This window comes from Heloderma suspectum, chromosome 2 (genome assembly GCF_057233095.1).
Source record: "Heloderma suspectum isolate Gila_16-S chromosome 2, 16-S_ref, whole genome shotgun sequence".
In the NCBI taxonomy this organism is placed as follows: domain Eukaryota; kingdom Metazoa; phylum Chordata; class Lepidosauria; order Squamata; family Helodermatidae; genus Heloderma; species Heloderma suspectum.
In genome coordinates this window covers 178,729,480-178,753,683 of record NC_139459.1, presented here as the reverse complement: position 1 = coordinate 178,753,683, position 24,204 = coordinate 178,729,480, and the positions used below count along the sequence as shown (strand labels likewise).

The 24,204-nt window shown below is 47.8% G+C and overlaps 3 protein-coding genes across 3 annotated transcripts; 1 reads left to right on the top strand and 2 right to left on the bottom strand.

The window, feature by feature from the left end:
* Positions 1 to 18,107: 18,107 nt before the first annotated feature.
* LOC146353461 (histone H2B 5-like) lies at positions 18,108 to 18,665 on the bottom strand. The gene has a single exon (XM_084836470.1). It carries the CDS (start codon positions 18,663 to 18,665, stop codon positions 18,285 to 18,287), a length of 381 nt encoding a protein of 126 aa, XP_084692596.1. The 3' UTR covers positions 18,108 to 18,284.
* Positions 18,666 to 19,058: 393 nt separating this feature from the next.
* On the bottom strand, positions 19,059 to 20,419 carry LOC146353459 (histone H4). Its single transcript, XM_084836471.1, has one exon. It carries the CDS (start codon positions 20,417 to 20,419, stop codon positions 20,108 to 20,110), a length of 312 nt encoding a protein of 103 aa, XP_084692597.1. The 3' UTR covers positions 19,059 to 20,107.
* LOC146353460 (histone H2A type 2-B) lies at positions 19,085 to 19,917 on the top strand. Its single transcript, XM_084836469.1, has one exon. The coding sequence runs from the start codon at positions 19,085 to 19,087 to the stop codon at positions 19,472 to 19,474; it is 390 nt and encodes a 129-aa protein (XP_084692595.1). The 3' UTR covers positions 19,475 to 19,917.
* Positions 20,420 to 24,204: the final 3,785 nt, after the last annotated feature.

The following is a 24,204-nucleotide window of genomic DNA, read 5'->3' as shown; positions in this document are numbered from 1 at the left end:
CATTTGGGGGATAGGGTTCAGCACTTTGGATAGGTCCTTTAGAGCTCTGACTGGTTCTGATTGAAACCCAGAGCAGATTCACAGCCCCCCTGAAATAGGGGCCACCTGCCCCCATTGCATCAAGGAATGCCAGCTATAGTTGCATCATGCTGGGTCGGGCCATGAGTCCCTCTAACCCAGAACAGTCAACACCGACTGATGGTGGCTCTCCAGAGGGATCTCTAGGGCAGGAGTGGGCAGAGTTTAGGCTTGCGGGGTCTGCTTTGTTTTTCACTGGAACCCCAAGGTCCACCAACTGGAGCCAGGTGCAACATAGTGGCTCAAGAAGACAGGCATGGCCTCGCAGAAGAAGGGTGCCTCTGAGCACATGCTCAGCCCAGGAATTAGTTTACAGGACCAGAACTAGAGCATGTGCACACCTCCTTTCACACAGAGATCTACTGCTACTCCCTCCAAACTGTCTTGATTTTAGCAGCCTAATTTAGGAGGGGCGGGGGACACAAACCTTTTGTTTTTGCTGTCGTTAAACCATTGGGAGTCAGAAACCCTTGCTGATCTACTGCTGATCTACTGCAGATCACCTGGAGATCTATCAGTCGATCTCAATCTACTTTCAGCCCACCCCTGCTTTTCAAGGCTCTTTCAGTCCTACAACCTAAGATCCTTTAAAATGGGGATGCTGCAGACTGAACTGGGGAAACATATGTTCTACCACTGAGCTACAGCTCCTTCCCTGCTGTTGTCTGTGAAGCAGGGCTGGCCTGCTCATGAGGCAGGGTGAATCTCTTGGCAAGGAGTTCCAGAGGCTGGGGGGCAGCCACCAAGAAGGCCCTCTCCCCGCTAGCTGCGCTTCCGATGTGGCCGCAGGACTGAGAGAAGGGCCCAAGGAGTGCAAATGCACTGGGAAGAGTGACAGGCACTTGTTGCCACCTCATTCGACCATCTCTAATATATTAGGCTACCTGTATTTTAGGCTCCAGTGGTTCCGCACTGGTTCACGCACACGGATTCAAGCTTTAGTCCCCCTCACTGTGACATTTCTGTGGGCCTGAGAACAAGATGTGCCAGGCGTTACCACCTGACAGCACTGCCACACTGCAAGCATCCCTGCCCGCCCCTCGCTTCACATTAGTGACGAGCACTGGCAGGGGTAATGATGTTCACAGGTTGACAACCACGCCTCCAACATGGGGTTGGGGAGCGGGAGAGAGAATTTACAACAGCCCTGGAGCTGGTGTGAATTTATTTATTTATCACATTTATATCCCACCTTTCTGCCAAAAATGGCCCATGAGGCAGCTCAATAGTTCCCCTCTCATTCAGGTTCAGGGTCAAGAGTTGGCATGGTCAGGCACCTGCCGAGGGCCTACACCCCAGCAGGGGCCTGCTGACAAGAGCCCCCGTGGAGTTGCTCCTCCTCTTCATCAATACTTGTTCACCTGCCTCTCACGCTGGCCCAGACAATGGCGGTGGTGTTGAGAAGGCGCATCAGGTGCCACGGCCTCCTTGCTCCCTGGCTCTCTGCCTGTCAAGCAAGCAGGTGGTAGCAATGATGAGAAAGAGGAGGAGGAGTAGCGCGATTGGTGAGAATGGCAGAGAGAAGGTAGACCCACCAAGCGAGGGGCCTCATTGCAGGTGTCTTGCCCATGAGCCCTCAAAAATCTGGACCCAGCGCTGCTCCCATAACTTGCAATGGGAGGGAAATCATCCCAAAACAAGAAAAAGAAAAAAACCACCTCACCTCCCTCATTTCCACCACGCTAGCGTAAGCTTTGGATATCTCGGAGGCTGCGACATATAAGATCTCCGAGATCAAGGCTAGGATTGCTCCGTAAAGTATTTTCAAAAATGAAAAAGGCATCCCTGCTTAATTGTGAAATACATTTTAAATGCGGATTTTTAAATGCGAGTGAACGCAAGTGCTATAAAAAGTGCAGGCGACGGCGGGCACCACCGTAGGAGAAACGTTGCCTCTTCAGTTTCACTTGCAATGGCCACATGCATCACCAGAAGAGGACAAAAAGAAGACATGGGTTTGCATAACATTTGCATATCCTAATTTATATGCATAGATGCAAATTCAGAAATAATATTATATTTTATGTCGGAATACAGGGCATCTCACCATTGTGTGGAAGACTGTGACCAAGTGCCCTGTCTGTGCCTTGCTCAGCCTGCTGCCCAGGTGCTGTTGAAAGGCATCTTCAAGGCCCAGCTCTTCCTTCTGGTGGTTCATCACCTTTAAACTGGACTTGGACTGGACAGCAAAAGTAGATACTGAGAGCCTTTACAATTGCAAAGGGACTTGTGCTCCAAGCTTGGAAGGAAAAACACCTATCACTCAAGGGACTGAAGATCTCACTGTTCTTGCTACATTTGAGCGTATCTCCTACAACCATCAAAGTCATATGGATGGCTATTTAGATTATATATATAATAATTAGCTTATATTAACATATATATATTTGAAATGGAAGTGTTTAATCCTTCTTTTCCCCCTTCTTTTGTTTTTTCCTCCTTTTTTCCCTTCTTGTATACGTCAAGAAGGATGCTAAAGTTTACTGTCTACTGATAAGTTTTATATGATCCCCCCCTTCTTGCTGCTGCTGTTGTTTCTGTTGTCATTATTGAGTTGCAAATAAAAATATTTTTTTTAAAAAAAAACCCAGAGGATGCCACCAAATCAAGGATTGCCCTGTGACAGCCCTTCAAACAGAGGACTGTCCTCTGGAAAAGAGGACACCTGGCCTCAGGAGGGAAGATGCCTCTCCTAAGATGGCGCCTGCTTCAACATAGACACGCATCATCATAAAACAACAACAATTGTTTTGGTTATATGCAGATTTAACTGAGTAATTCATGAATCAAATGAGGTTTTCTAATTGACAAAGATGTCACACAGACATCGAGGGATGATCTGGCAATGCGGGTGTACTCATCCTCAGATGGGAACACTGCATCCGGCCTGACTGATTCCAGCCGTCCTATCTCTGCCGTTACAAATGCAAGGGAGCAGTTTATTCACACCAAGGCTAACTCTCTGAATCGTCCCTCCACACACCCTCCACCCTCTCGAATTTTCATGGCAACGTTCTTTATCACAGCAGTTGGAAGACAGTTGAATGTCTCTCTAATCACAGAGGGTGGGGAAGGCTTTGCTTCTGCAGATAAGGAACCAGGACCCTTTGGGGTCGCTTCGAAGCCTGCAGATGGACATGCAAGATGGGGGATACTGCAGGCCCGACAGATACATACGCAGGCAGATACCCAGGAGCTGTGTATTTGAGGTCAATTTACACAGCCTGTCCGCATCATTATCTCTGGTTTTGTATCCATTTCTTTAAAAAAAAAAGTTTTGGGGCCTTATCAGCCAAACCCTCCTCATGTTTACCTCACAGGCTTGGTGCAGAAGAGCACTTCGTGGTTAACGAAGGTCTCCAAACAACACAGGCAAGGCTGGTGTGAAAAGGACTTCACAAAATGGCTGTCTGGGAACGTGTGCCAAGCTCTCATGGGTGTCTCCTATCTTCTTCAATATGGAGGAACTATCTCCCCCACCAGGGCCAGCTCCAGATTTCTGACAGACCTCAGGCAAGGCACTATCAATGCCCCCACCCCCCGTGAGTGTACTTTGTCACCACCACTGTCACCAGAAGCTATTGCTCCTCATCTTCTCTCTCATCATTGCTCTTGCTTGCTTGCTTGACAGGCAGAGAACCAGCGAGCAAGAAGGTGGGGGCATCTACTGTGCCTCCTTCTCACCACCACCATTGTCTGGGCCAGAGCGAGAGGCAGATGAACAAGCAGGTTGCAGTGGTGAAGAGGAGGAGAAACTCCAGGGAGCTTTTGTCAGTGGGCCCCTGCTGAGGAGTGGGCCCTCAGCAACTGCCCAGCCATGCCTACCCTTGATGTCGGCCCTGCCCACTCCCACAAAGCCCTGGTGAGAAATAACCGGAATTGGAGTGGGGCTTCAGCATACAAGCTACCGTCGTTCTCCCCGCGCAGTTGTAAAATCCAGCTTGAAGGGAATACTACTGGGGCCAAGTGAATAACTTGACGGTGCATGAAAAGCTGCCACTGACAGGATGGGAGACCATCTTAGGACCACATGTAAGCTGATCTGGGTGTCTTCAGGGAAGGCAGGATATTAAGACAAAAAGCGCACACGTGGCAATAACACAGGGTTACATCCATGCTGGGCGATAGGATTTCCCCTCCTTCTCCTTTTCCTACTCCCTGTATCCTCGTTCCTTGAAAATCTGCTCCAGAGGTTCCCCTCCTCTTCTTTCTCCCTTTCCTCATTAATAGGCTCTAGTCTAGAAGGTGAAAACAAGCTAACTTTGACCTTAGTAAGCCTCTGCAGATTTTTGGTAACAAACTACCAATGTTTTCCCCTGAGCTTTTTTAGGGTGACCATGGGCAACAGGGGTCACACTGGGAGCAGGCAGCATAGGCTGCATGCAGCCTGCAGGCCACTTGTTGCCCACCCCTGTCTTAAAGGCACAGCTGCAGAGCAGGCTGGTTTTCCTCTTTTCTGGCTGGCTGGCAAATCCATCCCCCCCGCCCCCCGTGTTCCTGGCTAGCAGAGAAGATGGATTAAGGGTTGGGGAAACTGTGTCCCTTCAGTTATTGTTGGATTCCAACTCCCATCAGCCCCAACCAGCAAGGCCAATGGTCAGGGACTGTGGGGGTTGTAGTCCAACAACAGTAAGGTTTGCAGAAGTGGCCTGACGAAACATACTTGCTAGGGGTAACCTCCCTTGTGGACTGGGAATGCCGTGGACATAATATATCTCAACTTCAGCAAAGCTTTCAGCAAGGTGCCCCATGATATCTTCATGAGCAAACTAGCTCAAAGTGGGCTAGATGAAACAACTATTAGGTGGACCCACAGTTGGCTACAGGATCGGACTCAAAAACTGCTTATCAATGGGATCTTTGAGAGAGAGAGAGAGAGAGAGAGAGAGAGAGGTAACGAGTTGGGTACCGCAGGGCTTAGTCCTGGGCCCAGTGCTCCTCAACATTTTTATTAATGACTTGGAGGAGGAGGTGCAGGGAATGCTGATCCAATTTGCAGATGACACAAAATTGGGCGGGATAGCTAATGCCCTGGAAGACAGAAACAAAATTCAAAGTGATCTTGATAGGCTGGAGCGCTAGGCAAAAAATGACAGAATGAAATTTAATAGGGATAAATGCAAAGTTCTGCACCTAGGAAAAGGAAACCAAATGCACAGTTACAAGATGGGGGATATGTGGCTCAACAACACTACAAGTAAGAAGAATCTTGGAATTGTTGTAGATCACAAGCTGAATAAGAGCCAACAATGTGATGTGGCTGCAAAAAAGGCAAATGCTATTTTGGGCTGCATTAATAGAAGTATAGCTTCCAAATCATGTGAAGTACTAGTTCCCCTCTACTCAGCACTGGTTAGGCCTCATCTGGAGTACTGTGTCCAGTTCTGGGTGCCACACTTTAAGAAGGATGCAGACAAACTAGAGAGGGTTCAGAGGAGGGCAACAAAGATGATCAGGGGACTGGAAACTAGGGATGTACGAAACCCCACTTACCTGGCTCTGCCGGGTTCCGCTGGGGGGGGAGGCACTCCGTCCCTCCCCCCGGAATCCTCGCTGGGCAGGGAGGCGCTCTGCGCCTCTCCCCGGAATCCTGGCCAGCCGGCTCCGCTCCGCAGGGATTCTGCAGAGCCGCCGGCCGGCTCCGCCAGCAGCCAGACATCCGGCCGCTGGCTAGCAGGGACGCAAATGGCAGTGGCTGTAGCCACTGCTGTTTGCGTCCCTGTATTCAGTCGTGATAGGCTACATAAAGATTTACATAGCCTATCACGTCTGGGTTAAAAAAAAAACGCGTACGCAAATGGCGGCGGCTATGGCCACCGCCATTTGCATTCCTTATTTTTGGCCGTCTTAGTCTATGTAAATATTTACGTAGACTAAGACGGCGAAACTAAGGGGGAACGCAAATAGCGTCCGCTACGCTATTTGCGTTCCCCCTTAGTTTCGCCGTCTTAGTCTACGTAAATATTTACATGACTAAGACAACCAAAAATAAGCAACGCAAATGGTGGCAGCCGTAGCCGCCGCCATTTGCGTACATGCTTTTTTTTTTTTTAACCCAGATGTGATAGGCTACCGGGGGGGCGGGGAAGACTGCAAATGGTGGTGGTGGCGGCGGCAGCCGGTCGGAAGACCAGCCTCCACCACCGCCTCTGCCGAAGCCGCCACTGGAGCCGCCGCTGTCTGGAACATCTGCCCCAGGTAAGTCTTGTCCTGGGGGGGATCCGCGGGGGGCGGGGGGTGGCAGGCCGTTCCGCCACGGAGTTCGGGGGGCCGAATGCACTGGCATTCGGCCTCACCGAGATCCGTGGCAGAATTCTCTGACATCCCTACTGGAAACAAAGCCCTATGAAGAGAGACTGAAAGAACTGGGCATGTTTAGCCTTGAGAAGAGAAGACTGAGGGGAGATAGGATAGCGCTCTTCAAGTACTTGAAAGGTTGTCACAGAGAGGAAGGCCAGGATCTCTTCTCACTCATCCCAGAGTCCAGGACACAGAATAATGGGCTCAAGTTATAGGAAGCCAGATTCCGGCTGAACATCAGGAAAAACGTCCTGACTGTTAGAGCAATATGACAATGGAACCCATTACCTAGGGAGGTGGGCTCTCCCACAGTGGAGGCGTTCAAGACGAGGCTGGACAGCCATCTGTCAGGGATGCTCTGACTTGGATTCCTGCATTGAGCAGGGGGTTGGACTCGATGGTCTTGTAGGCCCCTTCCAACCCTACTATTCTATGATTCTATGGCTTCTTCCCTCAAAGGGTGGGGGTGAGTTGGACTGCTGGTCTTTTACCTTAGCTGGGAACCGACATAACTCTGAAGCTTCCCCTGTCTGCTTCGTTCCTTCCTTGCTCTGCTCCACCCCTGATTCCTCTCAAGTTCACATCCATCTCCTACTTGGCAAAAGGCTCTTGGTTTTGAGTTTTGGATTTAGGAGACTGACTTCTCACCTGATAGGAGAGCAACTCCAAAGAGACTTACATTTAGGACCAGGATCCTGCACTTTTTATAGTTGTGTATAACAGGCGAGAGCAGAAGGTAGATCTCCAGGACATCAACTCCCAGAAGCCTCTGCCAGCATGGCCAATGGTCACGAATGCTGGGAGTTGACATCCAAAATATTTTGAGATCTACTTTCTGCCTACCTCTGGTATAGAAGAGGGAATTTCAGCAGGTGTGGCTTGTCACGTAAGCTACACCTGCTGAAATTCCCTCTTCTACATATCTATGACAAGTGTGGGAACCCAGTCATCTTTTTCACCTGGCCGCCGGACTTGAATTAGCTGATAGGAAGTGGGAGTAGCTAACCTTGTTACTATCGATATATATATACACACACACACACACACACATATACATATACATGAAGCTACCTCTTTCCCAGGCTGCTGCTACTGCAGTGGACCTTTTAGAGGCCTTTTTAAGGTTAGTTTCCTTCTGAGGAAGCCACTGGGGTCTCATGGCATTTCTTTCATGTCATGGCATAAAATCTCTTTTCTTATTGCTGGGAGTAGCATCGCTATTGTAGAAACAATGCCTAGCTAAAAGAGATAAAGAGCATCTCCAAACCAACCTAAAACTCTACATTGAAAACAGGGCTTACTGCTTCCATTTTAGATGCAGGACCATGACAGACTCCCTTTACACGTGCTTCCTTTCCCCCCTTATCTGAGTCTTCTGCATGTTTCATTATACAGCCACTAGATGGCGCTGTAGTCTAGCTCCTCTCATTGTGGGTTTTCCTCTTTTCACGGAGGGAACTCAAGTGGGGTAATTTGATAGCTCATTATCTCTGATCTTTTAAAAAAAATGGAATAAAGGTCATTGAGTGTAGGAGATGCCCTAGAGGCTGACGACATCATCTGAAGGGCCTGCAAACTTCTGTGAGTGAACAATCTCAATAGCAGGACAAAAGCTCTGTGTGAAGAAGCCCAAAGAGGGCTGCATGGCAAACAGGGACAGTCTGTACAGTGTCTGACTCAGTGCTTCCTTTGGGACTTCTGCAGAACAAAACCTGAAAAATGCTCCCAGCCCCTTAGGGCAGGGGCACACAATCTCAAGCCCGAGGGGCAAATCCGGCCTACCTAGGGGGCAAATCCAGCTCTCCAAGGTTCTCCAGGTGGCTACGCCCCCATCCCCTGTCCCCTTTCCCTCAACCACTGATCATTGCTGGTTTCCCGGCTTTTGTGCAGTTTTTTCTGCACCCAAAAAGGTTTCAATGCCTCCCCTAAGGCTTAGTTCTTGGCAGTCAGAGGTTTAAGATACAATATGCTGATAGTTTTTGCCTACCCCCTTTGCCTTTGGCTCCACCCCCTTTGCCTTTGGCCTTGCCCACCTGGAAGGCAGCCCCTGAGAGCTTCTCCCAAATTGAATCCGGCCCATTGGCTGAAACAGGTTCAACACTCCTGCCTTAGAGCAGCCTTCCCCAACCTGGTACCCTCCAGATGTTTTGGATGACAATTCCTAGCTTTCTTAACCATTGGCCATGCTTTTTGGGGATGAGGGGAGTTGAAATCCAAAGCATGGGCCAACCAGATTCCCATGGATCCTGGCTAACTGGCAGCTGCCCTAGTCTTGCAGTGGCCATGAAGGTCGAGGCAGATTGCGCTCTAGCCTCTTGCTCCGGAAAGGGGAAATGGTTACCGCCGTGGAAAGAATTTAAAAAGATCATGGGAAACGGGGAAACCAAAAAGGAAGAAGAGTTCACTCACTGCTAATCATCCTGGAGGAGGAGATGGAGGTGCAGTTCAAAGAAGGTTTGTGCCATGGAGTTGTGACAAGGAGGCCAGGAACAAACTATAACAAGGTTATTGCTGCCAGGGGCTAGTATTAGTTCCAGCAATTCTCAGGGATGAATCTCAGCTCTACTCCATTTGTGTTTTAGTTGTGGTGGATCTTCTACAATTCTGTACATGTGTAGAACTTTATATTGGATATAGAGTTTAACGTCTTGAAAGTCCTAAGTTTTTGTTTTTTAAAAGCAAGTTTCTAGTCCTTATGATGACAGCACATAAAGGCTTGAAACATATGTGAGCAATGGCCAGTGAAATCTCAGAAGGTAGAATGCAGGGACTGGATAAGATTTCCATTAATATTAGAGAGAAGGGGCAGGGGGAGACCTGAGTGTTCCACATAGCTGTTTGCTTCCCCCATCCCCCACTCCAAGACTGAAAAAATAAATGTATGCAAATGTGCATAATGTATGCAGGTTGCACACTTCAGGGCACATGAGCTGGGTTGCTGTGATTCACAATCTTGATATTGTTGTTCAGTTGTTAAGTCATGTCCGACTCTTCGTGACCCCATGGACCACAGCACGCCAGGCCTTCATCCCGAAGTGTGTTCAAGTTCATACTCATTGCATCGGTGATGCTATCTAGCCATCTCATCCTCTGCCGTCCCCTTCTCCTTTTGCCTTCAATCTTTCCCAGCATCAGGGTCTTTTCCAGGGAGTTTTCTCTTTGCATTAGGTGGCCAAAATATTTGAGCTTCAGCTTCACTATCTGTCCTTCCAATGAGCACTCAGGGTTGATTTCCTTTAAGATTGACTGATTTTACCTCCTTGAAGTCCAGGGGACTCGTAAGAGTCTTCTCCAGCACCACAGTTCAAAAGCATAAATTCTTCGGCGCTCATCCTTCCTTATAGTCCAGCTCTCACAGCCATACATTACTACTGGGAAAACCATAGCTTTGACTGTACGGACCTTTGTCGGCAAGGTGATGTCTCTGCTTCTTACTATGCTGTCTAGGTTTGCCATAGCTTTCCTCCCAAGGAGCAAGCGTCTTTTAATTTCATGGCTACAGTCACCATCTCTGGTGATCTTGGAGCCCAAGAAAGTAAAATCTGTCACTGCTTCCATTTCTTCCCCTTCTATATGCCAGGAAGTGATGGGGCCAGATGCCATGATCTTAGTTTTTTTAATGCTGAGTTTCAAACCAGCTTTTGTACTCTCCACTTTCACCCTCAACAAGAGGCTCTTTAGATCCTCTTCGCTTTCTGCCATTAGGGTAGTATCGTCTGCGTATCTGAGGTTGTTGATAATTCTCCCAGCAATCTTAATTCTGACCTGTGATTCATCCAACCCGGCTTTTCTCATGATGTACTCTGATGATGTACTCTGCATTTAAATTAAATAAGCAGGGCAACAATATGCAGCCTTGTCATACTCCTTTCCCAATTTTGAACCAATCGGTTGTTCCATGTCCGGCTCTTACTGTTGCTTCTTGACCCTCATACAGGTTTCTCAGGAGACAGGTAAGGTGGTCTGGTACTCCCATCTCGTTAAGAATTTGCCACAGTTTGTTGTGATCCACACAAACAAAGGCTTCAGCATAGTCAATGGAGCAGAATTAGACATTTTTCTGGAATTCTCTTGCTTTCTCCATGATCCAGCGAATGTTGGTGATTTGATCTCTAGTTCCTCTGCCTCCTCAAAACCCCACTTGTACTTCCGGTAGTTCTCGGTTCACATGCTGCTGAAGCCTAGCTTGTAGGATTTTGAGCATAACCTTGCTGGCATGTGAAATGAGCGCAATTGTGTGGTAGTTTGAACACTCTTTGGCATTGCCCTTCTTTGGAATTGGAATGTAAACTGACCTTTTCCAGTCTTGTGGCCACTGTTGAGTGTTCCAAATTTGTTGGCATATTGAGTGCAGCACTTTAACAGCATCATCTTTTAGGATTTTAAATAGCTCAGCTGGAATACTGTCATCTCCGCTAGCTTTGTTGTTAGTAATGCTTCCTAAGGCCCACTTGACTTCACTCTCTAGGATGTCTGGCCCAAGTTCAGTGACCGCACTATCATGGCTATCAGGGACATTCAGATCTTTCCTGTATAGTTCTTCTGTGTATTCTTTCCACCTCTTCTTAATCCCATCTGCTTCTGTGAGGTCCCTGCCTTCTTTGTCCTTTATCTTGCCCATCTTTGCACAAAATGTTCCATTGAGATCTCTGATTTTCTTGAAAAGATCTCTAGTCTTTCCCATTCTATTGTTTTCCTCAATTTCTTTGCATTGTTCATTTAAGAAGGCCTTCTTGTCTCTCCTTGCTATTCTCTGGAACTCTGCATTCAGTTGGATATATCTTCCCCTTTCTCCCTTGCTTTTCGCTTCCCTTCTTTCCTCAGCTACTTGTAAAGCCTCATCAGACAGCCACTTGGCTTTCTTGCATTTCTTTTTCTTTGGGATGGATGTAGTTGCTGCCTCCTGAACAATGTTACGGACCTCTGTCCATAGTTCCTCAGGCACTCTGTCTATCAGGTCAAATCCCTTAAATCTATTCATCACCCCCACTGTATGTTCATAAGGGATATGATTTAGGTCATACCTGAATGGTTTAGTGGTTTTCCCGACGTTCTTCAATTTAAGCTGAATTTTGCAAGAAGCAGCTCATGATCTGAGCCACAGTCAGCTCCAGGTCTTGTTCTTACTGACTGTATGGAGCTTCTCCATCTTTGGCTGCCAAGTACATAATCAATCTGATTTCGATATTGACCATCTGGTGATGTCCATGTGTAGAGTCTCCTCTTGTGCTGTTGGAAAAGAGTGTTTGCTATGATCAGCGTGTTCTCTTGGCAAAACTCTATTAGCCTTTGCCCTGCTTCATTTTGTACACCAAGGCCATGCTTGCCTGTTATCCCAGTGATTTCTTGACTTCCTACTTTAGCATTCCAATCCCCTATGATGAAGAGGACATCTTTTTTTGGTGTTAGTTCTAGAAGGTGTTGTAGGTCTTCATAGAACCGATCAAGCTCAGCTTCTTCAGCCTCAGTGGTTGGGGCATAGACTTGAATTACTGTGATGTTGAATGGTTTGCCTTGGATTCGTACTGAGATCATTCTGTCGTTTTTGAGATTGTACCCCAGTACTGCTTTTCCCACCCTTTTGTTGACTATGAGTGCTACTTCATTTCTTCTAAGGGATTCTTGCCCACAGTAGTAGATATGATGGTCACCTGAATTAAATTCACCCATGCTTGTCCATTTTAGTTTGCTGATTCCCAAGATGTCGATGTTCAATCTTGCCATCTCATGTTTGGCCACCTCCAGCTTACCTTGATTCATTGATCTTACATTCCAGGTTCCTAAACAATATTGTTCTTTACAGCATCGGATTTTCTTTTCACCACCAGACACATCCACAGCTGAGTGTCCTTTCGGCTTTGGCCCAGCCGCTTCACTCTTTCTGGCGCTACTTGGAAATTCCCTCTGCTCTTCCCCAGTAGCACCTTCCGACCTGAGGGGCTCATCTTCCGGCGTCATATCTTTTAGCCTTGTGATACGTTCCATGGGGTTTTCTTGGCAGGAATACTGGAGTGGGTTGCCATTTCCTTCTCCAGTGGACCGCATTTTGTCAGAACTCTCCACCATGACCTGTCCGTCTTGGGTGGCCCTGCACGGCATAGCTTATGGCTTCACTGAGTTATGCAAGCCCCTTCGCCACAACAAGGCAGTGATCTATGAAGGGGCAATCTTGATATATTTTTTATTATATGCACAGCTCTATCTAGGTCCATCCAGATGGACCTAGGCAGGCGGTGGTGGTGGTGGATTAAATTGGGCATTTACTAAACTCACTCATTTTCCTAGGAAACATGGACCAGAGACCAGTGCAATTCACTGAGACAAGGACTCTGGGCTTTGCCCTGAAGGACAAGAGCAGTTATTCCTGGAGAAACTGGAGTGTTGCTGATTTCAGAATGTGCACACTGCCCTCAAGTGGCCAGACAGCTGAACTAATCCAGAGGACCGCTTGGGACAAGCAGGGTCTAGCACAGGGGTGAGGAATGTGGAGCTCTCCAGATATTGGTGTACTGCAACTCCCATCATCCTTAGACAGCATAGCCAATGGTGAGGGATTATGGGCACTGTAGACCATCAAAATCTGGTAGGCCACACATTCTCCCTCCGTGGTCTAATAGCTTTTCCTTCCCTTTTAAAAAAAAAAGCATTTAAGGGTGCTTAAGCAGGACTTTTTTCGGCTTAAAGGGCACAATCCTCTGCATGTTAAGCACCTCCCTTTCTATCCTCAAAGTGAAACATAACCAGACCACGCATGATCTCCATAGTGTCACACAACACTTATGAGTTTGTTTAGATTAAACTGACATGTGAAACTGTTCACATATAATCAGAAAAATAATACTACCAATATGCCAAATATGTAGGTTTGGTTATCAGCCATGGAGTTCCAAAAATTACTGGTCCCGTGTGCACTGCACACCCCTACCCTCACAGATCCTGTCCATCCAGCTGTTTCAGAAGTATACCCTCATCATTCGTTGTGGGCGTGGGAGCTGTCCTGGAAACAATTTGTGGTCTTGGACAAGGAAAACGGCACTCCAAATGCATGTCAGTGTGTTAGGAGCCAGAGAGATGGCTATTCTAAACCAGATCATCATGAACTTTGCTGCCATCACTTATATTTTTCCCAAGCCAGAGGGATTTTGGCTGTGGTTTTAACCTGTGTTTTGTGATTTCCAGCGTCTGACAAAAATGCAGAGTATTTTTCTGAGTATCTGCAACAGAACCCTTCTTCTTCCCTGCCCCTTCCCCCTGGCCTCATCAGGGAATGCACGCATGACAAGGCACTGGCCATCTCCTGCTATGGGAAGCCCATATGCAGATCCACTCTTTGCAAGACATGCACAAGGAGTAGCCCAGTTGGATCAACGTATGAGCAGTGGTGTAGTGGTACATTTTGAAGTGCAGGCACTCATCATAGCAGTCTCCATAGCCATGGCCCCAATGAGAGGCTAAAAATCCAGGCGGCTCCTCTTGATCCATATCAAGGAACCAGCTCTAGCCATTATCATGTCCACCAGGAGCAGGTTTTGTGTAAAATTAATGGGTCTTCATTGCCCATTCTAGACCAAGCCACCCCCCAAATACTTTGCATTACATCAGGGATGGCTCACAACATTATAAGTTGCTGGGAAAATTCATCCCCGCCCCCATGACTGTGATGATTGCAGCTAAGCTCAGAGGGAACAGGCAAGTCTGATGGGGCCTGGGGGTGGTGGATGACACCAGCATCCTTGCTAATAAAAAAGTGCTGGTGCTATGTCCCTGTGAGCCCTGGCTCTACTTCACCACTGCATATGAGAGGCATGGGCAGGCTGGCTCTAGCATGGATATGCATGGTGGGGGCATATGCGACCAGCTGAGGACCTGGGGTTCCAATCCGTCCCACCTGGAGTCACCTGCACCTGTCGGCATAGGGCAGACACACGCTGAGCCAGTCAGCATAGAGCGTGTGCAGCCCTGGACATCTAAGGGCATCACAGACCTGTTATTGCTCAATCTCGGGTTGCTGAATGCCACTTGTCCCTCTAAGAAGTAGGACGCTGACTGCTTGGGGGTCACCATACATTGGCCCCATCCCCTTTTTGCTGACCACTGATCATTTGGTGGTGTTTTGGTTTTTGTGCAGCATTTCCCGCATTCTAAAAGGTTGAGATGTCTCTCCTAAGGCTCAGTTCCTGGCAGTACGAGCTTTACAAGAAAATATACTGATATTTTTTGGCCCCATCCCTTTAGAATGAGGATGAGTGGAAACTGAACCAGATTAAAAAAAAATGGTATGGATGAGATCAGGATAACAACAAAAAGCCAGGCCAGGAGGAGGTTTTGCTTGTACTGAGGAAGAACTGGTCCAAACAGATTTAAACATTCTTCCTAGGAACAAGCAATCAATGCATGATAGCAGATAGGAAAGCCTGATCAGTTGCTGACAGATCTAGACAGGGAAAATGAAAGCAGTTCAAAATGCAAAGACTAAGAGCTGATCTTAAAACATTGGAAGGGTAAACGCTCACCTCCTATAATGCAATGGACTGAGGATCTAACAACACTTTCAACATTCGAATGGGTGGGGTATAGATGCCACCTGTGAATGGATTCTTATATGGATATTTGGTCTGCGTTTGCTGAGGTTTACGTTATCATTCTTAGAAAGATACCAGATACCATCCCCCGATATAGTTCTGCTGAGAATGCTCCCATCAGTAGGAAGTGGGGAGAGGTGATTCTCACCAAGAACAGGCTCTGCCTGCCACTCTCACCACCATTGCTTGCCATTTCCAGGGTTTGGGAAGGTGAAGGTTTACATTTCATGGCGCAAGTAATCCGTCTACTGTCATTTGTGCTGTGTCTGCTGAAGCCAGTGCATAGAATGGAGCTGCCTATTAGGCCAGAAGAAAAAATACGGTTACTTAGCAACCTGAATTTGGTCCCCTGTTGACAAGACTCCTAACCCTGCTGCTTGTCCTGTCATGGAAGCCTTGATTGTCTGTATCCGGGAATCGTCTTTGGTTGGCTAACCTTGCTAATATAACTTATCTCATAGAACCCCCCATATTCTTCTCTGGAAACCCTCCCATGGACAACATTTTCATATTTCAGATTGTAAGCCTGCAAGGCAGAGCTAATGTCTGCTATGTAATTTCAGCAGTGGTGGGGCAGAAAGTAGATCCCCAGATGTTTTGGACTCCAACTCCCAGCATTCCTGACTATTGGCCATGCTGGCAGAGGCTTCTGGGAGTTGAAGTCTAAAACAGCTGGAGCCCACCCTGTTCTACAGCACTAAAAAAAGAGAAAGCACTCAAAAGTGAAAACAAAAATCAACTTGGCTGCACATGTATATTTTTATCTTGCCCCCTTCCCTACTTCTTGTTCTTCGTTTAAATAAATCCTGTTTTTCTAAACTTGTAAAAAGAGAGAGAAGAAAAATTATATATATATATATATATATATATATATATGTTATTATATTGCATTCACTTTTTAAATGCATATCTTGCCAATATGTAGTATTTTTTTAAGCCATGTTGGCAGGTTATATATTTTTTAAAATGAATACGACGAAATATAATACTAAAACGCAGGGCAGCTTACACAATATTAACACACATTGGTAAATTTCAGCACTTGAAAACCAAGATTCGAGAGCAACATTTCCCTAATAAAAATCCACAGTCACTTGTTGCTGTTCGTGAAGTTGTTGCCATTACTACTATTAATAGATAAAATAAGGAACAAGTAGCAGTAACAGCAGTGCCTCTGACATATATTGGGGGTGCGGGGAGAGAAGCCAAAAAGACATACAGTGCAAATACCATCATAGGAACATGCCTTCTACTGAGTCAGACCATGGGTCCATCTAGCCCAGTATTGTTGACCCTGACTGGCAGAAGCCCTCCAGGGTTTCAGGCAGGAGTTTTCCAGCCCTTCCTGGAGCTACCCTGGATTGAACCCATGACCTTCTGCCTGCAAAGCAGGTGCTCTACCACCGAGCTACAGCCCTTCCCCCAAACCTCATCATAGAAAAAGAAAGAACATAGAAATGCACCAGTATTAGAGCTGTAATTGTTCTGTATGCTACTGGAGTGGAGTAGCATACAGAACATACAATTGTTCTGTATGCTACTGAAAAATATTTTTCAATATTTTTCAAATATTGAAAAATAACTAAAGGAAATGAACATGCCTATATATTGATTTGCACCTAAGTGCTAACAACTGCTGCTCGTCAGATGCGTAAACATACTGGGACATTGCTGGAATACCAAATCAAAAAGTAGTAAAAACAATGGTGAAAACACCAGTATGGGTTCAGAAACGTATCTCCATTATACCTGATCAATGTCTAGTGTATGCAGAGAAAAAGATGGAGACGACGACAATGATGACAACATCAAGAAGAACCTGATGTTGGATCAGCCAGTAAGAATACCCCAATGCAAATGGAAAACCTGGAAACAAATAGCAAGAAATATAATGCCAAGAGCAGTTTCCTTGGATTTCCATGACACAGTTCTCGAACCATGTAATGCAAGTTCACACTCTCCCCAAATCTCTTTGGGAGCCCTCTGAAGAAGGTGGTAGGAGAAGTGATAGAATATTGCAGTGTACCTAAGCATGGGCCATCTAAAATGCATGGGTTCACATCCTATGAGTACATGTGCCACCCTGAGTAAAGGGGTACATGTATGTTTGTGTGCTCCTGGGTCCTTCCCAAACATCAAGATGGGCTGTTTAAATTAGCTTCTCTACTGGTAACCACTTACCCAGCAGAAAGAAAATCAAAAAGAAATGGAGAAAGCCACCCATGACTGCTGGAACAGCACAATCCCATACATGTCTACTTAGAAGTAAGTGCCACTGAAATCAATGAGATTTACTCCCAAGTAAGGAGGTATAGGATTACAGCCTTAATTGCGAAAGACCCTTTCCGTGGATAGGTGGAGAAAGAAATGTATTTGTACAGCACCGATGTACGTGGCCACACTTAACAGGGAACAACAAGCAAGGAGCGAGCTGTGCCCCAAAGACCTTACAAATACAATACCTTTTGACAGGGGGAAGACGTCACTGTCCTTCTCAAACGCCAGTTCACACACACAGAAGGGCTCCCAAATTTCGGGAAGGGTTAAGGAGACACCCCGGTTTCAGAACAAGAACCGCACAAGGGCAGCGCAGGCGGGTGAATGTCAGAAAGGCTTGCGCCTCCCACGGGGAGCTGCGTGTTCACGCTGTGGGAAAAGGCCCTATGAAATTTGGAAGGGCGAAAGAGCCGGGGAGAGAAGCAAGCCGCAGAGAGGCAGCTCTGAACTGAAAACCAGCCTCTGTCCCGCTAGAAGACCAGCTGCTGCAGACCAAATTCCGAACTCCGCATCATCCCAGATGCCCGCTAGGTGGCAGTACAGGGAGCGGCAAACATCACCGGAGGCTGCAAAACATCGGAGGCCGGGGCGCGCATTGCCCGCTTGATGCAGCCCGCATCTCTCCTAATACGGAGAGGGGTGTGAAGCGGGGGCGAAAACCAGTGGACCGAAGTTATGCGAAGGCCGCGGCTTCCCCGCTAGACTCACTTTTGCCAGCAATGATAGGGGGCTGAAGAGCCGAGCCTTTTAAAGCCACCTCAGCTGCATGCGCTTAGCTCCCCCCCCACGACAGCCTGGCAAACGTCACGTATGTGGCGTCTGATCGGCTGCCGTATTAACAGACAGCATACAGGCAGTAGAGCGCTTGGGCAACATATAGGGGACAAGACACTCATCCTTTATTGATGGGAAAGGGGAGGGGAGTATCTATGTGCACAGTGAACGCCGCAGCCCGGAGAGCGTGACTGAAGCTCTTTTGCGAGGAAGTGGGTGGCTCTTAAAAGAGCCTTTGGGTTCTTGGTTGCCTTTCTCAGCAGCGTAGTCCGCTTACTTGGAGCTGGTGTACTTGGTGACAGCCTTGGTGCCCTCTGACACTGCGTGCTTGGCCAGCTCCCCAGGCAGCAAGAGGCGCACGGCGGTCTGGATCTCCCGGGAAGTGATGGTGGAGCGCTTGTTGTAGTGAGCCAAGCGCGACGCCTCGCCAGCGATGCGCTCGAAGATATCGTTCACGAACGAGTTCATGATGCTCATCGCTTTAGAGGAGATACCAGTATCGGGGTGGACCTGCTTAAGGACCTTGTACACGTAGATGGAGTAGCTCTCCTTCCTGCTCTTGCGGCGCTTCTTGTCGCCTTTCTTCTGGGTCTTGGTCACTGCTTTCTTTGAACCCTTTTTAGGCGCCGGAGCAGACTTGGCCGGCTCAGGCATTTTGCGCGAAGACACACGGCTCTCCCCTCCACGAAAAACAAAAAAACGACCTGTAGAGAAGGCGACCCCATCGCACGCCTATATTTATACTCTCCCTATGCAAATAAGGGGTTCCAAAGCTCCACGTTTCCATTGGCCGGAGACGCTTCGGATAGCATCACTCCTGCGCACGCACATGCAAATGAGAGTACTGCAATCCCCGAATTTCGATTGGATGGAGCTCGCCCCCGGGCTTAGGATTGGTCGACTTTAGAGCTTGCGTTCTTATTGGCTCTGCAATGCTGGTGACACGTCTGGCCAATTGGGTATCGCGCGTCCCTACGCGAGGAGGGGATAAAAGGCGTCCGTCCTTCCCTTTTCTCCCCGATTACTGTTTTATTTTTTCTTGCGCGGTTGTGCTGAGCTGAGTCAGTGCCGCCATGTCTGGTCGTGGCAAGCAAGGCGGCAAGGCCAGGGCTAAGGCAAAGTCTCGCTCGTCCCGAGCGGGGCTGCAGTTCCCCGTCGGCCGCGTTCACCGCCTTCTCCGCAAGGGGAACTACGCCGAGCGAGTGGGTGCTGGAGCCCCAGTTTACTTGGCTGCGGTGCTGGAGTACCTGACGGCGGAGATCCTGGAGCTGGCTGGTAACGCTGCCCGGGATAACAAGAAAACCAGAATCATTCCCCGCCATCTCCAGTTGGCCGTCCGTAACGACGAGGAATTGAACAAGCTGCTGGGCGGAGTCACTATTGCCCAGGGAGGAGTGCTGCCCAATATCCAAGCTGTGCTGCTGCCCAAGAAGACGGAGAGCCACAAGCCCAAAGGCAAATGAAGCTGTTGCTGCTGGTCCAGAAAACATCCGTGTGACACAAAAGGCTCTTTTAAGAGCCACCCACAATATCAAAAAAAGGCTGAAATTTGAGGGAGGATGCCGGCCGTTGCTGGTGATGGATGGTGTAGTTTAAAATTTTGAGCGGAGTGTTAGCCACATGTGGTGACGGAAGTCTAAAACGCGTGTTTTCGTGTGAGGAGAGAAGAGACCTCTAAAGCTGCCACGCTTGCGACCTCTAGGTGTTTTGTTGGACTTGAACTCTTGAGAAGCGCTGCCAGCATGGCCGGGGGCCAGGAGCTGGAAATCCAGAACATCTGGCGGTGTGCTTTCTGCCCGCCCCGGGGTAACGAAGTGTTACTTACACTAGTAGAATTCTGGAATTCGTTTTTTGGGGGAGGGCGGTACCTTTATTAACCAGTGTAGTACTTCTTCCAGACTTCCCTCTCACCCCTTTAAAAAGTGGGTTGACAACCCACCTAGTATATGGCAGCAGCACAGAAATAAACTAACATCGCGTACGCACCTACGAAGGTATGTGAACAGCAAATACAGCTCTTCATTGAAAATGTGGTGGCCCTTAAAAGGGCCTTTGGGTAATTTGCAGCGAGTGCTACCGTGGTATCCGAGCCTAGTTTAGCCACCAAATCCGTACAGAGTACGGCCCTGGCGCTTCAAGGCGTACACCACGTCCATGGCGGTGACGGTCTTCCTCTTGGCGTGCTCGGTGTAGGTCACAGCATCTCGGATGACGTTCTCCAGAAACACCTTCAGCACCCCGCGAGTCTCCTCGTAGATCAGGCCAGAAATGCGCTTTACTCCTCCGCGACGAGCTAGGCGGCGAATAGCGGGCTTGGTGATGCCCTGGATGTTATCGCGCAGTACCTTACGGTGGCGCTTAGCGCCGCCTTTCCCAAGTCCCTTCCCGCCCTTGCCCCGACCAGACATTTCCACTGCTTTCCTAGGCTCAAGCCGCACGACTCGACCGCACAGACTGGCTGCCTGCGTCTATATTGTCTGAAAGCCGACCAGAAGGAAAGCTGATACAAAAAAAAGTGGGGAGGGGAAGGACACTGACGCCACATCCTGCTACAACTTGACAGGGCGATGCTTCCGACCTTTCGCCAATAAAACGCAGCGGCATTTCAAAATGACCAATGGCAAATCAGATCCTATTATTTAAATGTAAGAAAACAGCTTGGCGCCTTTCCATGCTCCTGAGCATGCGTAGAGAAGGATCCCCCCCCCCCCGCTGCCACGGGCCTTATGGCATGTAATTTCCTCCTCCCTTCCCCTTTAAGCAGTGCAGATATTTCTCCTGTTCCATTCAATAACGCTAGTGAACCCATGCTTTCTAAATGCCAATATTGCAGCGATATCAAACGGGAGGTGGAGGGGGAAATGCTATGGAACTATTTACTTTCTCTCCCCATCTGCTTCCAAATCACAGTAGGTTGCAAATTGGGAGAAAGATGCTTTAGTGGTATCTTGGGGAAGGGTTGAGGAGGCTTGATATTTTAGAAATTAGCTTGTGTGTGTGTCAGACAGATTAACTTAAAGTGCATTTGTGGTGGTAAAGTACATGGCCCAGGTTCAATCTTGCATTGTCTGGGGCATTAGAGATGCTACCTGTCAAAAGAGGCAGTGCTGTCGTAGATATCTGAGTGTATAAGGCAGGGGTTGGGCAGACTTCAGGATCTACTTTGTTTTTTCCCCCTAGAATGCCAAGTCTATCAAATGGAACCAAGTGCCAAACATAAGCAAAGAAATCAAAGCATTCTGAGTTCAGGAACTTGTTGTGAGTGCCAGAACTCATAGCCCTTTCACACAAAAATCCACTCCTAGTTACCTCAGACTTTCTTCATTTCTGCAGTATAAGGAGGCCACATGGTGGGTGGAGGAGAATAATTTAGTTGCTGCTCTTGTTGAAAACCTCGGTATCAAAACTCCTTGCTGAATAAGTGCAAATCCCAGTAGATCTGATGCATCTTCTACTCATCTCTGGTATAAGGCAGACTCATATGTTGCAAAGTAGTATCCAACATTTATATGTTAAACTCTATCTAAATGTAACCATCCAACACTCCAGTCCCTTTTAGATCTCATTCCTTGACCCCAAGCATCATTTGAAATGGCTACTCTGTTCTGAAACACAGATCTATCTGCAAAAATGAAATGAGAAAGACAAAAGGAGTATCAACCAGAAAGTCTGTTGTTGTTCAGTCGTTAAGTCGTGCCCGACTCTTCGTGACCCCAGCACGCCAGGCCCTCCTGTCCTCTGGTCTCTCCCCGAGTGTGCTCAGGTTCATATTAATTGCATCGGCCAGAAAGTCTACCAAGCCTGAAAAAGGTTGGAGTCACATTAAACAACTGAAAGAACAGCTTGCTAACAAATATCACACATAATTTTGATAAAATCAGTTCATCAAATAATAGCTGTTGGTTGTCTCAGTGCAATGTCTTAAATCAGAAACTCAAGTTTATTTGGTAATATTCCAAATGCAACCATAAGTAGAACTGCCAAAAAGGAAATGTAGGTCAGAAGGATATGAACACAAGATTAATCTTTGTAGTGATGAAATGACCAGCTAAAATCACTTATTCAAATACCTGGCAGCTCCATAGAAACATTCGGTGGCTCTTTTGCCTGGTTCACACACTTGCCCAGGTAGTGATCTTGCTTGTGTGATGTACAGGTGGACAGGTGCTCTACCACAAACAGGAAACATTTTGAGGTGCTCTCCATGGAGGCCCGAGTCATGTGATATCTCCCACATGGTGTACCCACCTTACATGATACTGGGGAGTGGTGAAGGGAGATGCACCCACATATTTTATGTGCACTGAAAAATATGACCATCTATATTGGTATAATCTGCCTGAGCATATAAAGCTGCTTTTCAATTGGCCCATCTAGCTCAGTCCTGGGTCTTGTGAAAGACAGTGGCTTTTCAAGGTCCCACGTGGTGATCTTTCCCAATTTTGTTCCTTTTAACTAAAGATGCCAGGAATTAAACCTGACATCTTTCACTCAGAAAGCACAATGCTTGCATTATTCCTAAAATCTGGGGAAGGACAAGGTGGACAGCTTTATGCTCTGGGATCTCCAATGTGGTACCCATGGGCCCACATGTGCCCACTGAAATTTCTCTTGGCATCTGCCAGGCTTCCTGACCCTTCTGATTTTTATTTTTTGTCTTAAGTTTTTTAAAAAAAATAAACTAAAAAAACAAATGGGATGTTGACATGCTGCAAAGCAAAGGGTTAACCTCCAGTGCCATATTTATTTAGGTTCAAAAGAGTGGTCTTGTGTTATGGAGCTCAGACCCCCATCTCTGCCTTGTACTAAGATTTATGAGCAAGTTACTTTTCCTGTAGTCTCACCAGTTTGCCTTCTGGGAAATGGTGTTGTTGTGATTGGCCATGTCCACCATGGTTGCCATTTTATGAATGGGTGGGCATGCCCCTGGAAGCCATTTTGTGATAGTACCCACAACACTCTATCAAAATTCCAATGTGCCCACCAACCGACAAAGGCCAGGGACCCCAGGTTAAAGAATATGAGAATGTTACTAGTCAGCACTAATCTAAATTACTGGTGCTCTACTGGGTTTCAGTTGGACTCTGAGGTTTGAACCCAGAGCCTGAGCTTAGGATTTAGTCAGCTATAAAGAATGGATTCTACCACCTCATTCAGGTAATATGGAGATCTGGTTTGAGTGTGCTCTCCCAATTCCTGATGTGGGGAGATACACACAAAAACGATAGCTTAATTGTGTGGTTATCACTGGAAAACAGTCCACGTGGCAGTTCTTACTGTATGCAGAGTCGTCATTTCTCGACTTTAACTCAGGGTTGGGTAACTTGTGGTCCTTCGGATGTTTCGGCCTTCTAATCATGCTTCTATTATGTGTTTGCCAGGCCAGATTTCCAAAGGCCCCACACCACCACCTTGAAAAGCTCTGCTGGATGACACCCAGAGATGTCTTTCCAGGCATCTTTTCTCACTGGCTTCATTGCTTTCCGCTCAGGGGTATAGCAAGGAGTTGCATGGGTGCTGCTCAGCTGAGGAGAGCTCTTTGGAGCAAACCTGTCAATCACTGGAGTTGACTCTCCATTCCAGAAGACAACTAGGGCTTTGACAGGAGCACCAACCATACCAGCCAAAACTTCCCCCAGAGCCCTCAGGAATTCATCACCACCAGGACCAGGGGTGAACCATTTCAATACCAGGGGAAAAGCCACTGACACAGGTTTTATGCTTTATCACTCCCCCTTCCTCTCAGTGGCAGTTACTACTGGTCCCCCGGGGTTTTTTTTGCCGGGGGGGGGGGGGCGGGCTGCAGGCTGCACGGCCTCAGTGGAGGCTGGCGGTTCTGACACCCGTGGGGCAGTGAATCTGCTCTGGGTTTCAGTCAGATGGCTAAAGGAGCTATCCAAGGTGCTGAACCTACTTTGAGGGTGGGGCTCAGCACCTTGGATAGCTCCTTCAGCGTTCTGAGTGACACCCAGAGCGGATTCGCCGCCTCACAGACATCGGAGCCACCAGCCTCTGCCGGATGGCCCGCAAACAATGGCGGAAAGGCGGCGGAATTGACAAGCCACCGGCGCTGCAGGAGCCAAAGCGGCAACCGCGCACCATTTCGATTGAAATAACCCCCACCCGCAGCGAGAGTGGCAGCGAGGCCTCAGCCAATCAGACACCACCTTTGAGGTTGCACAGCCAATGAGAG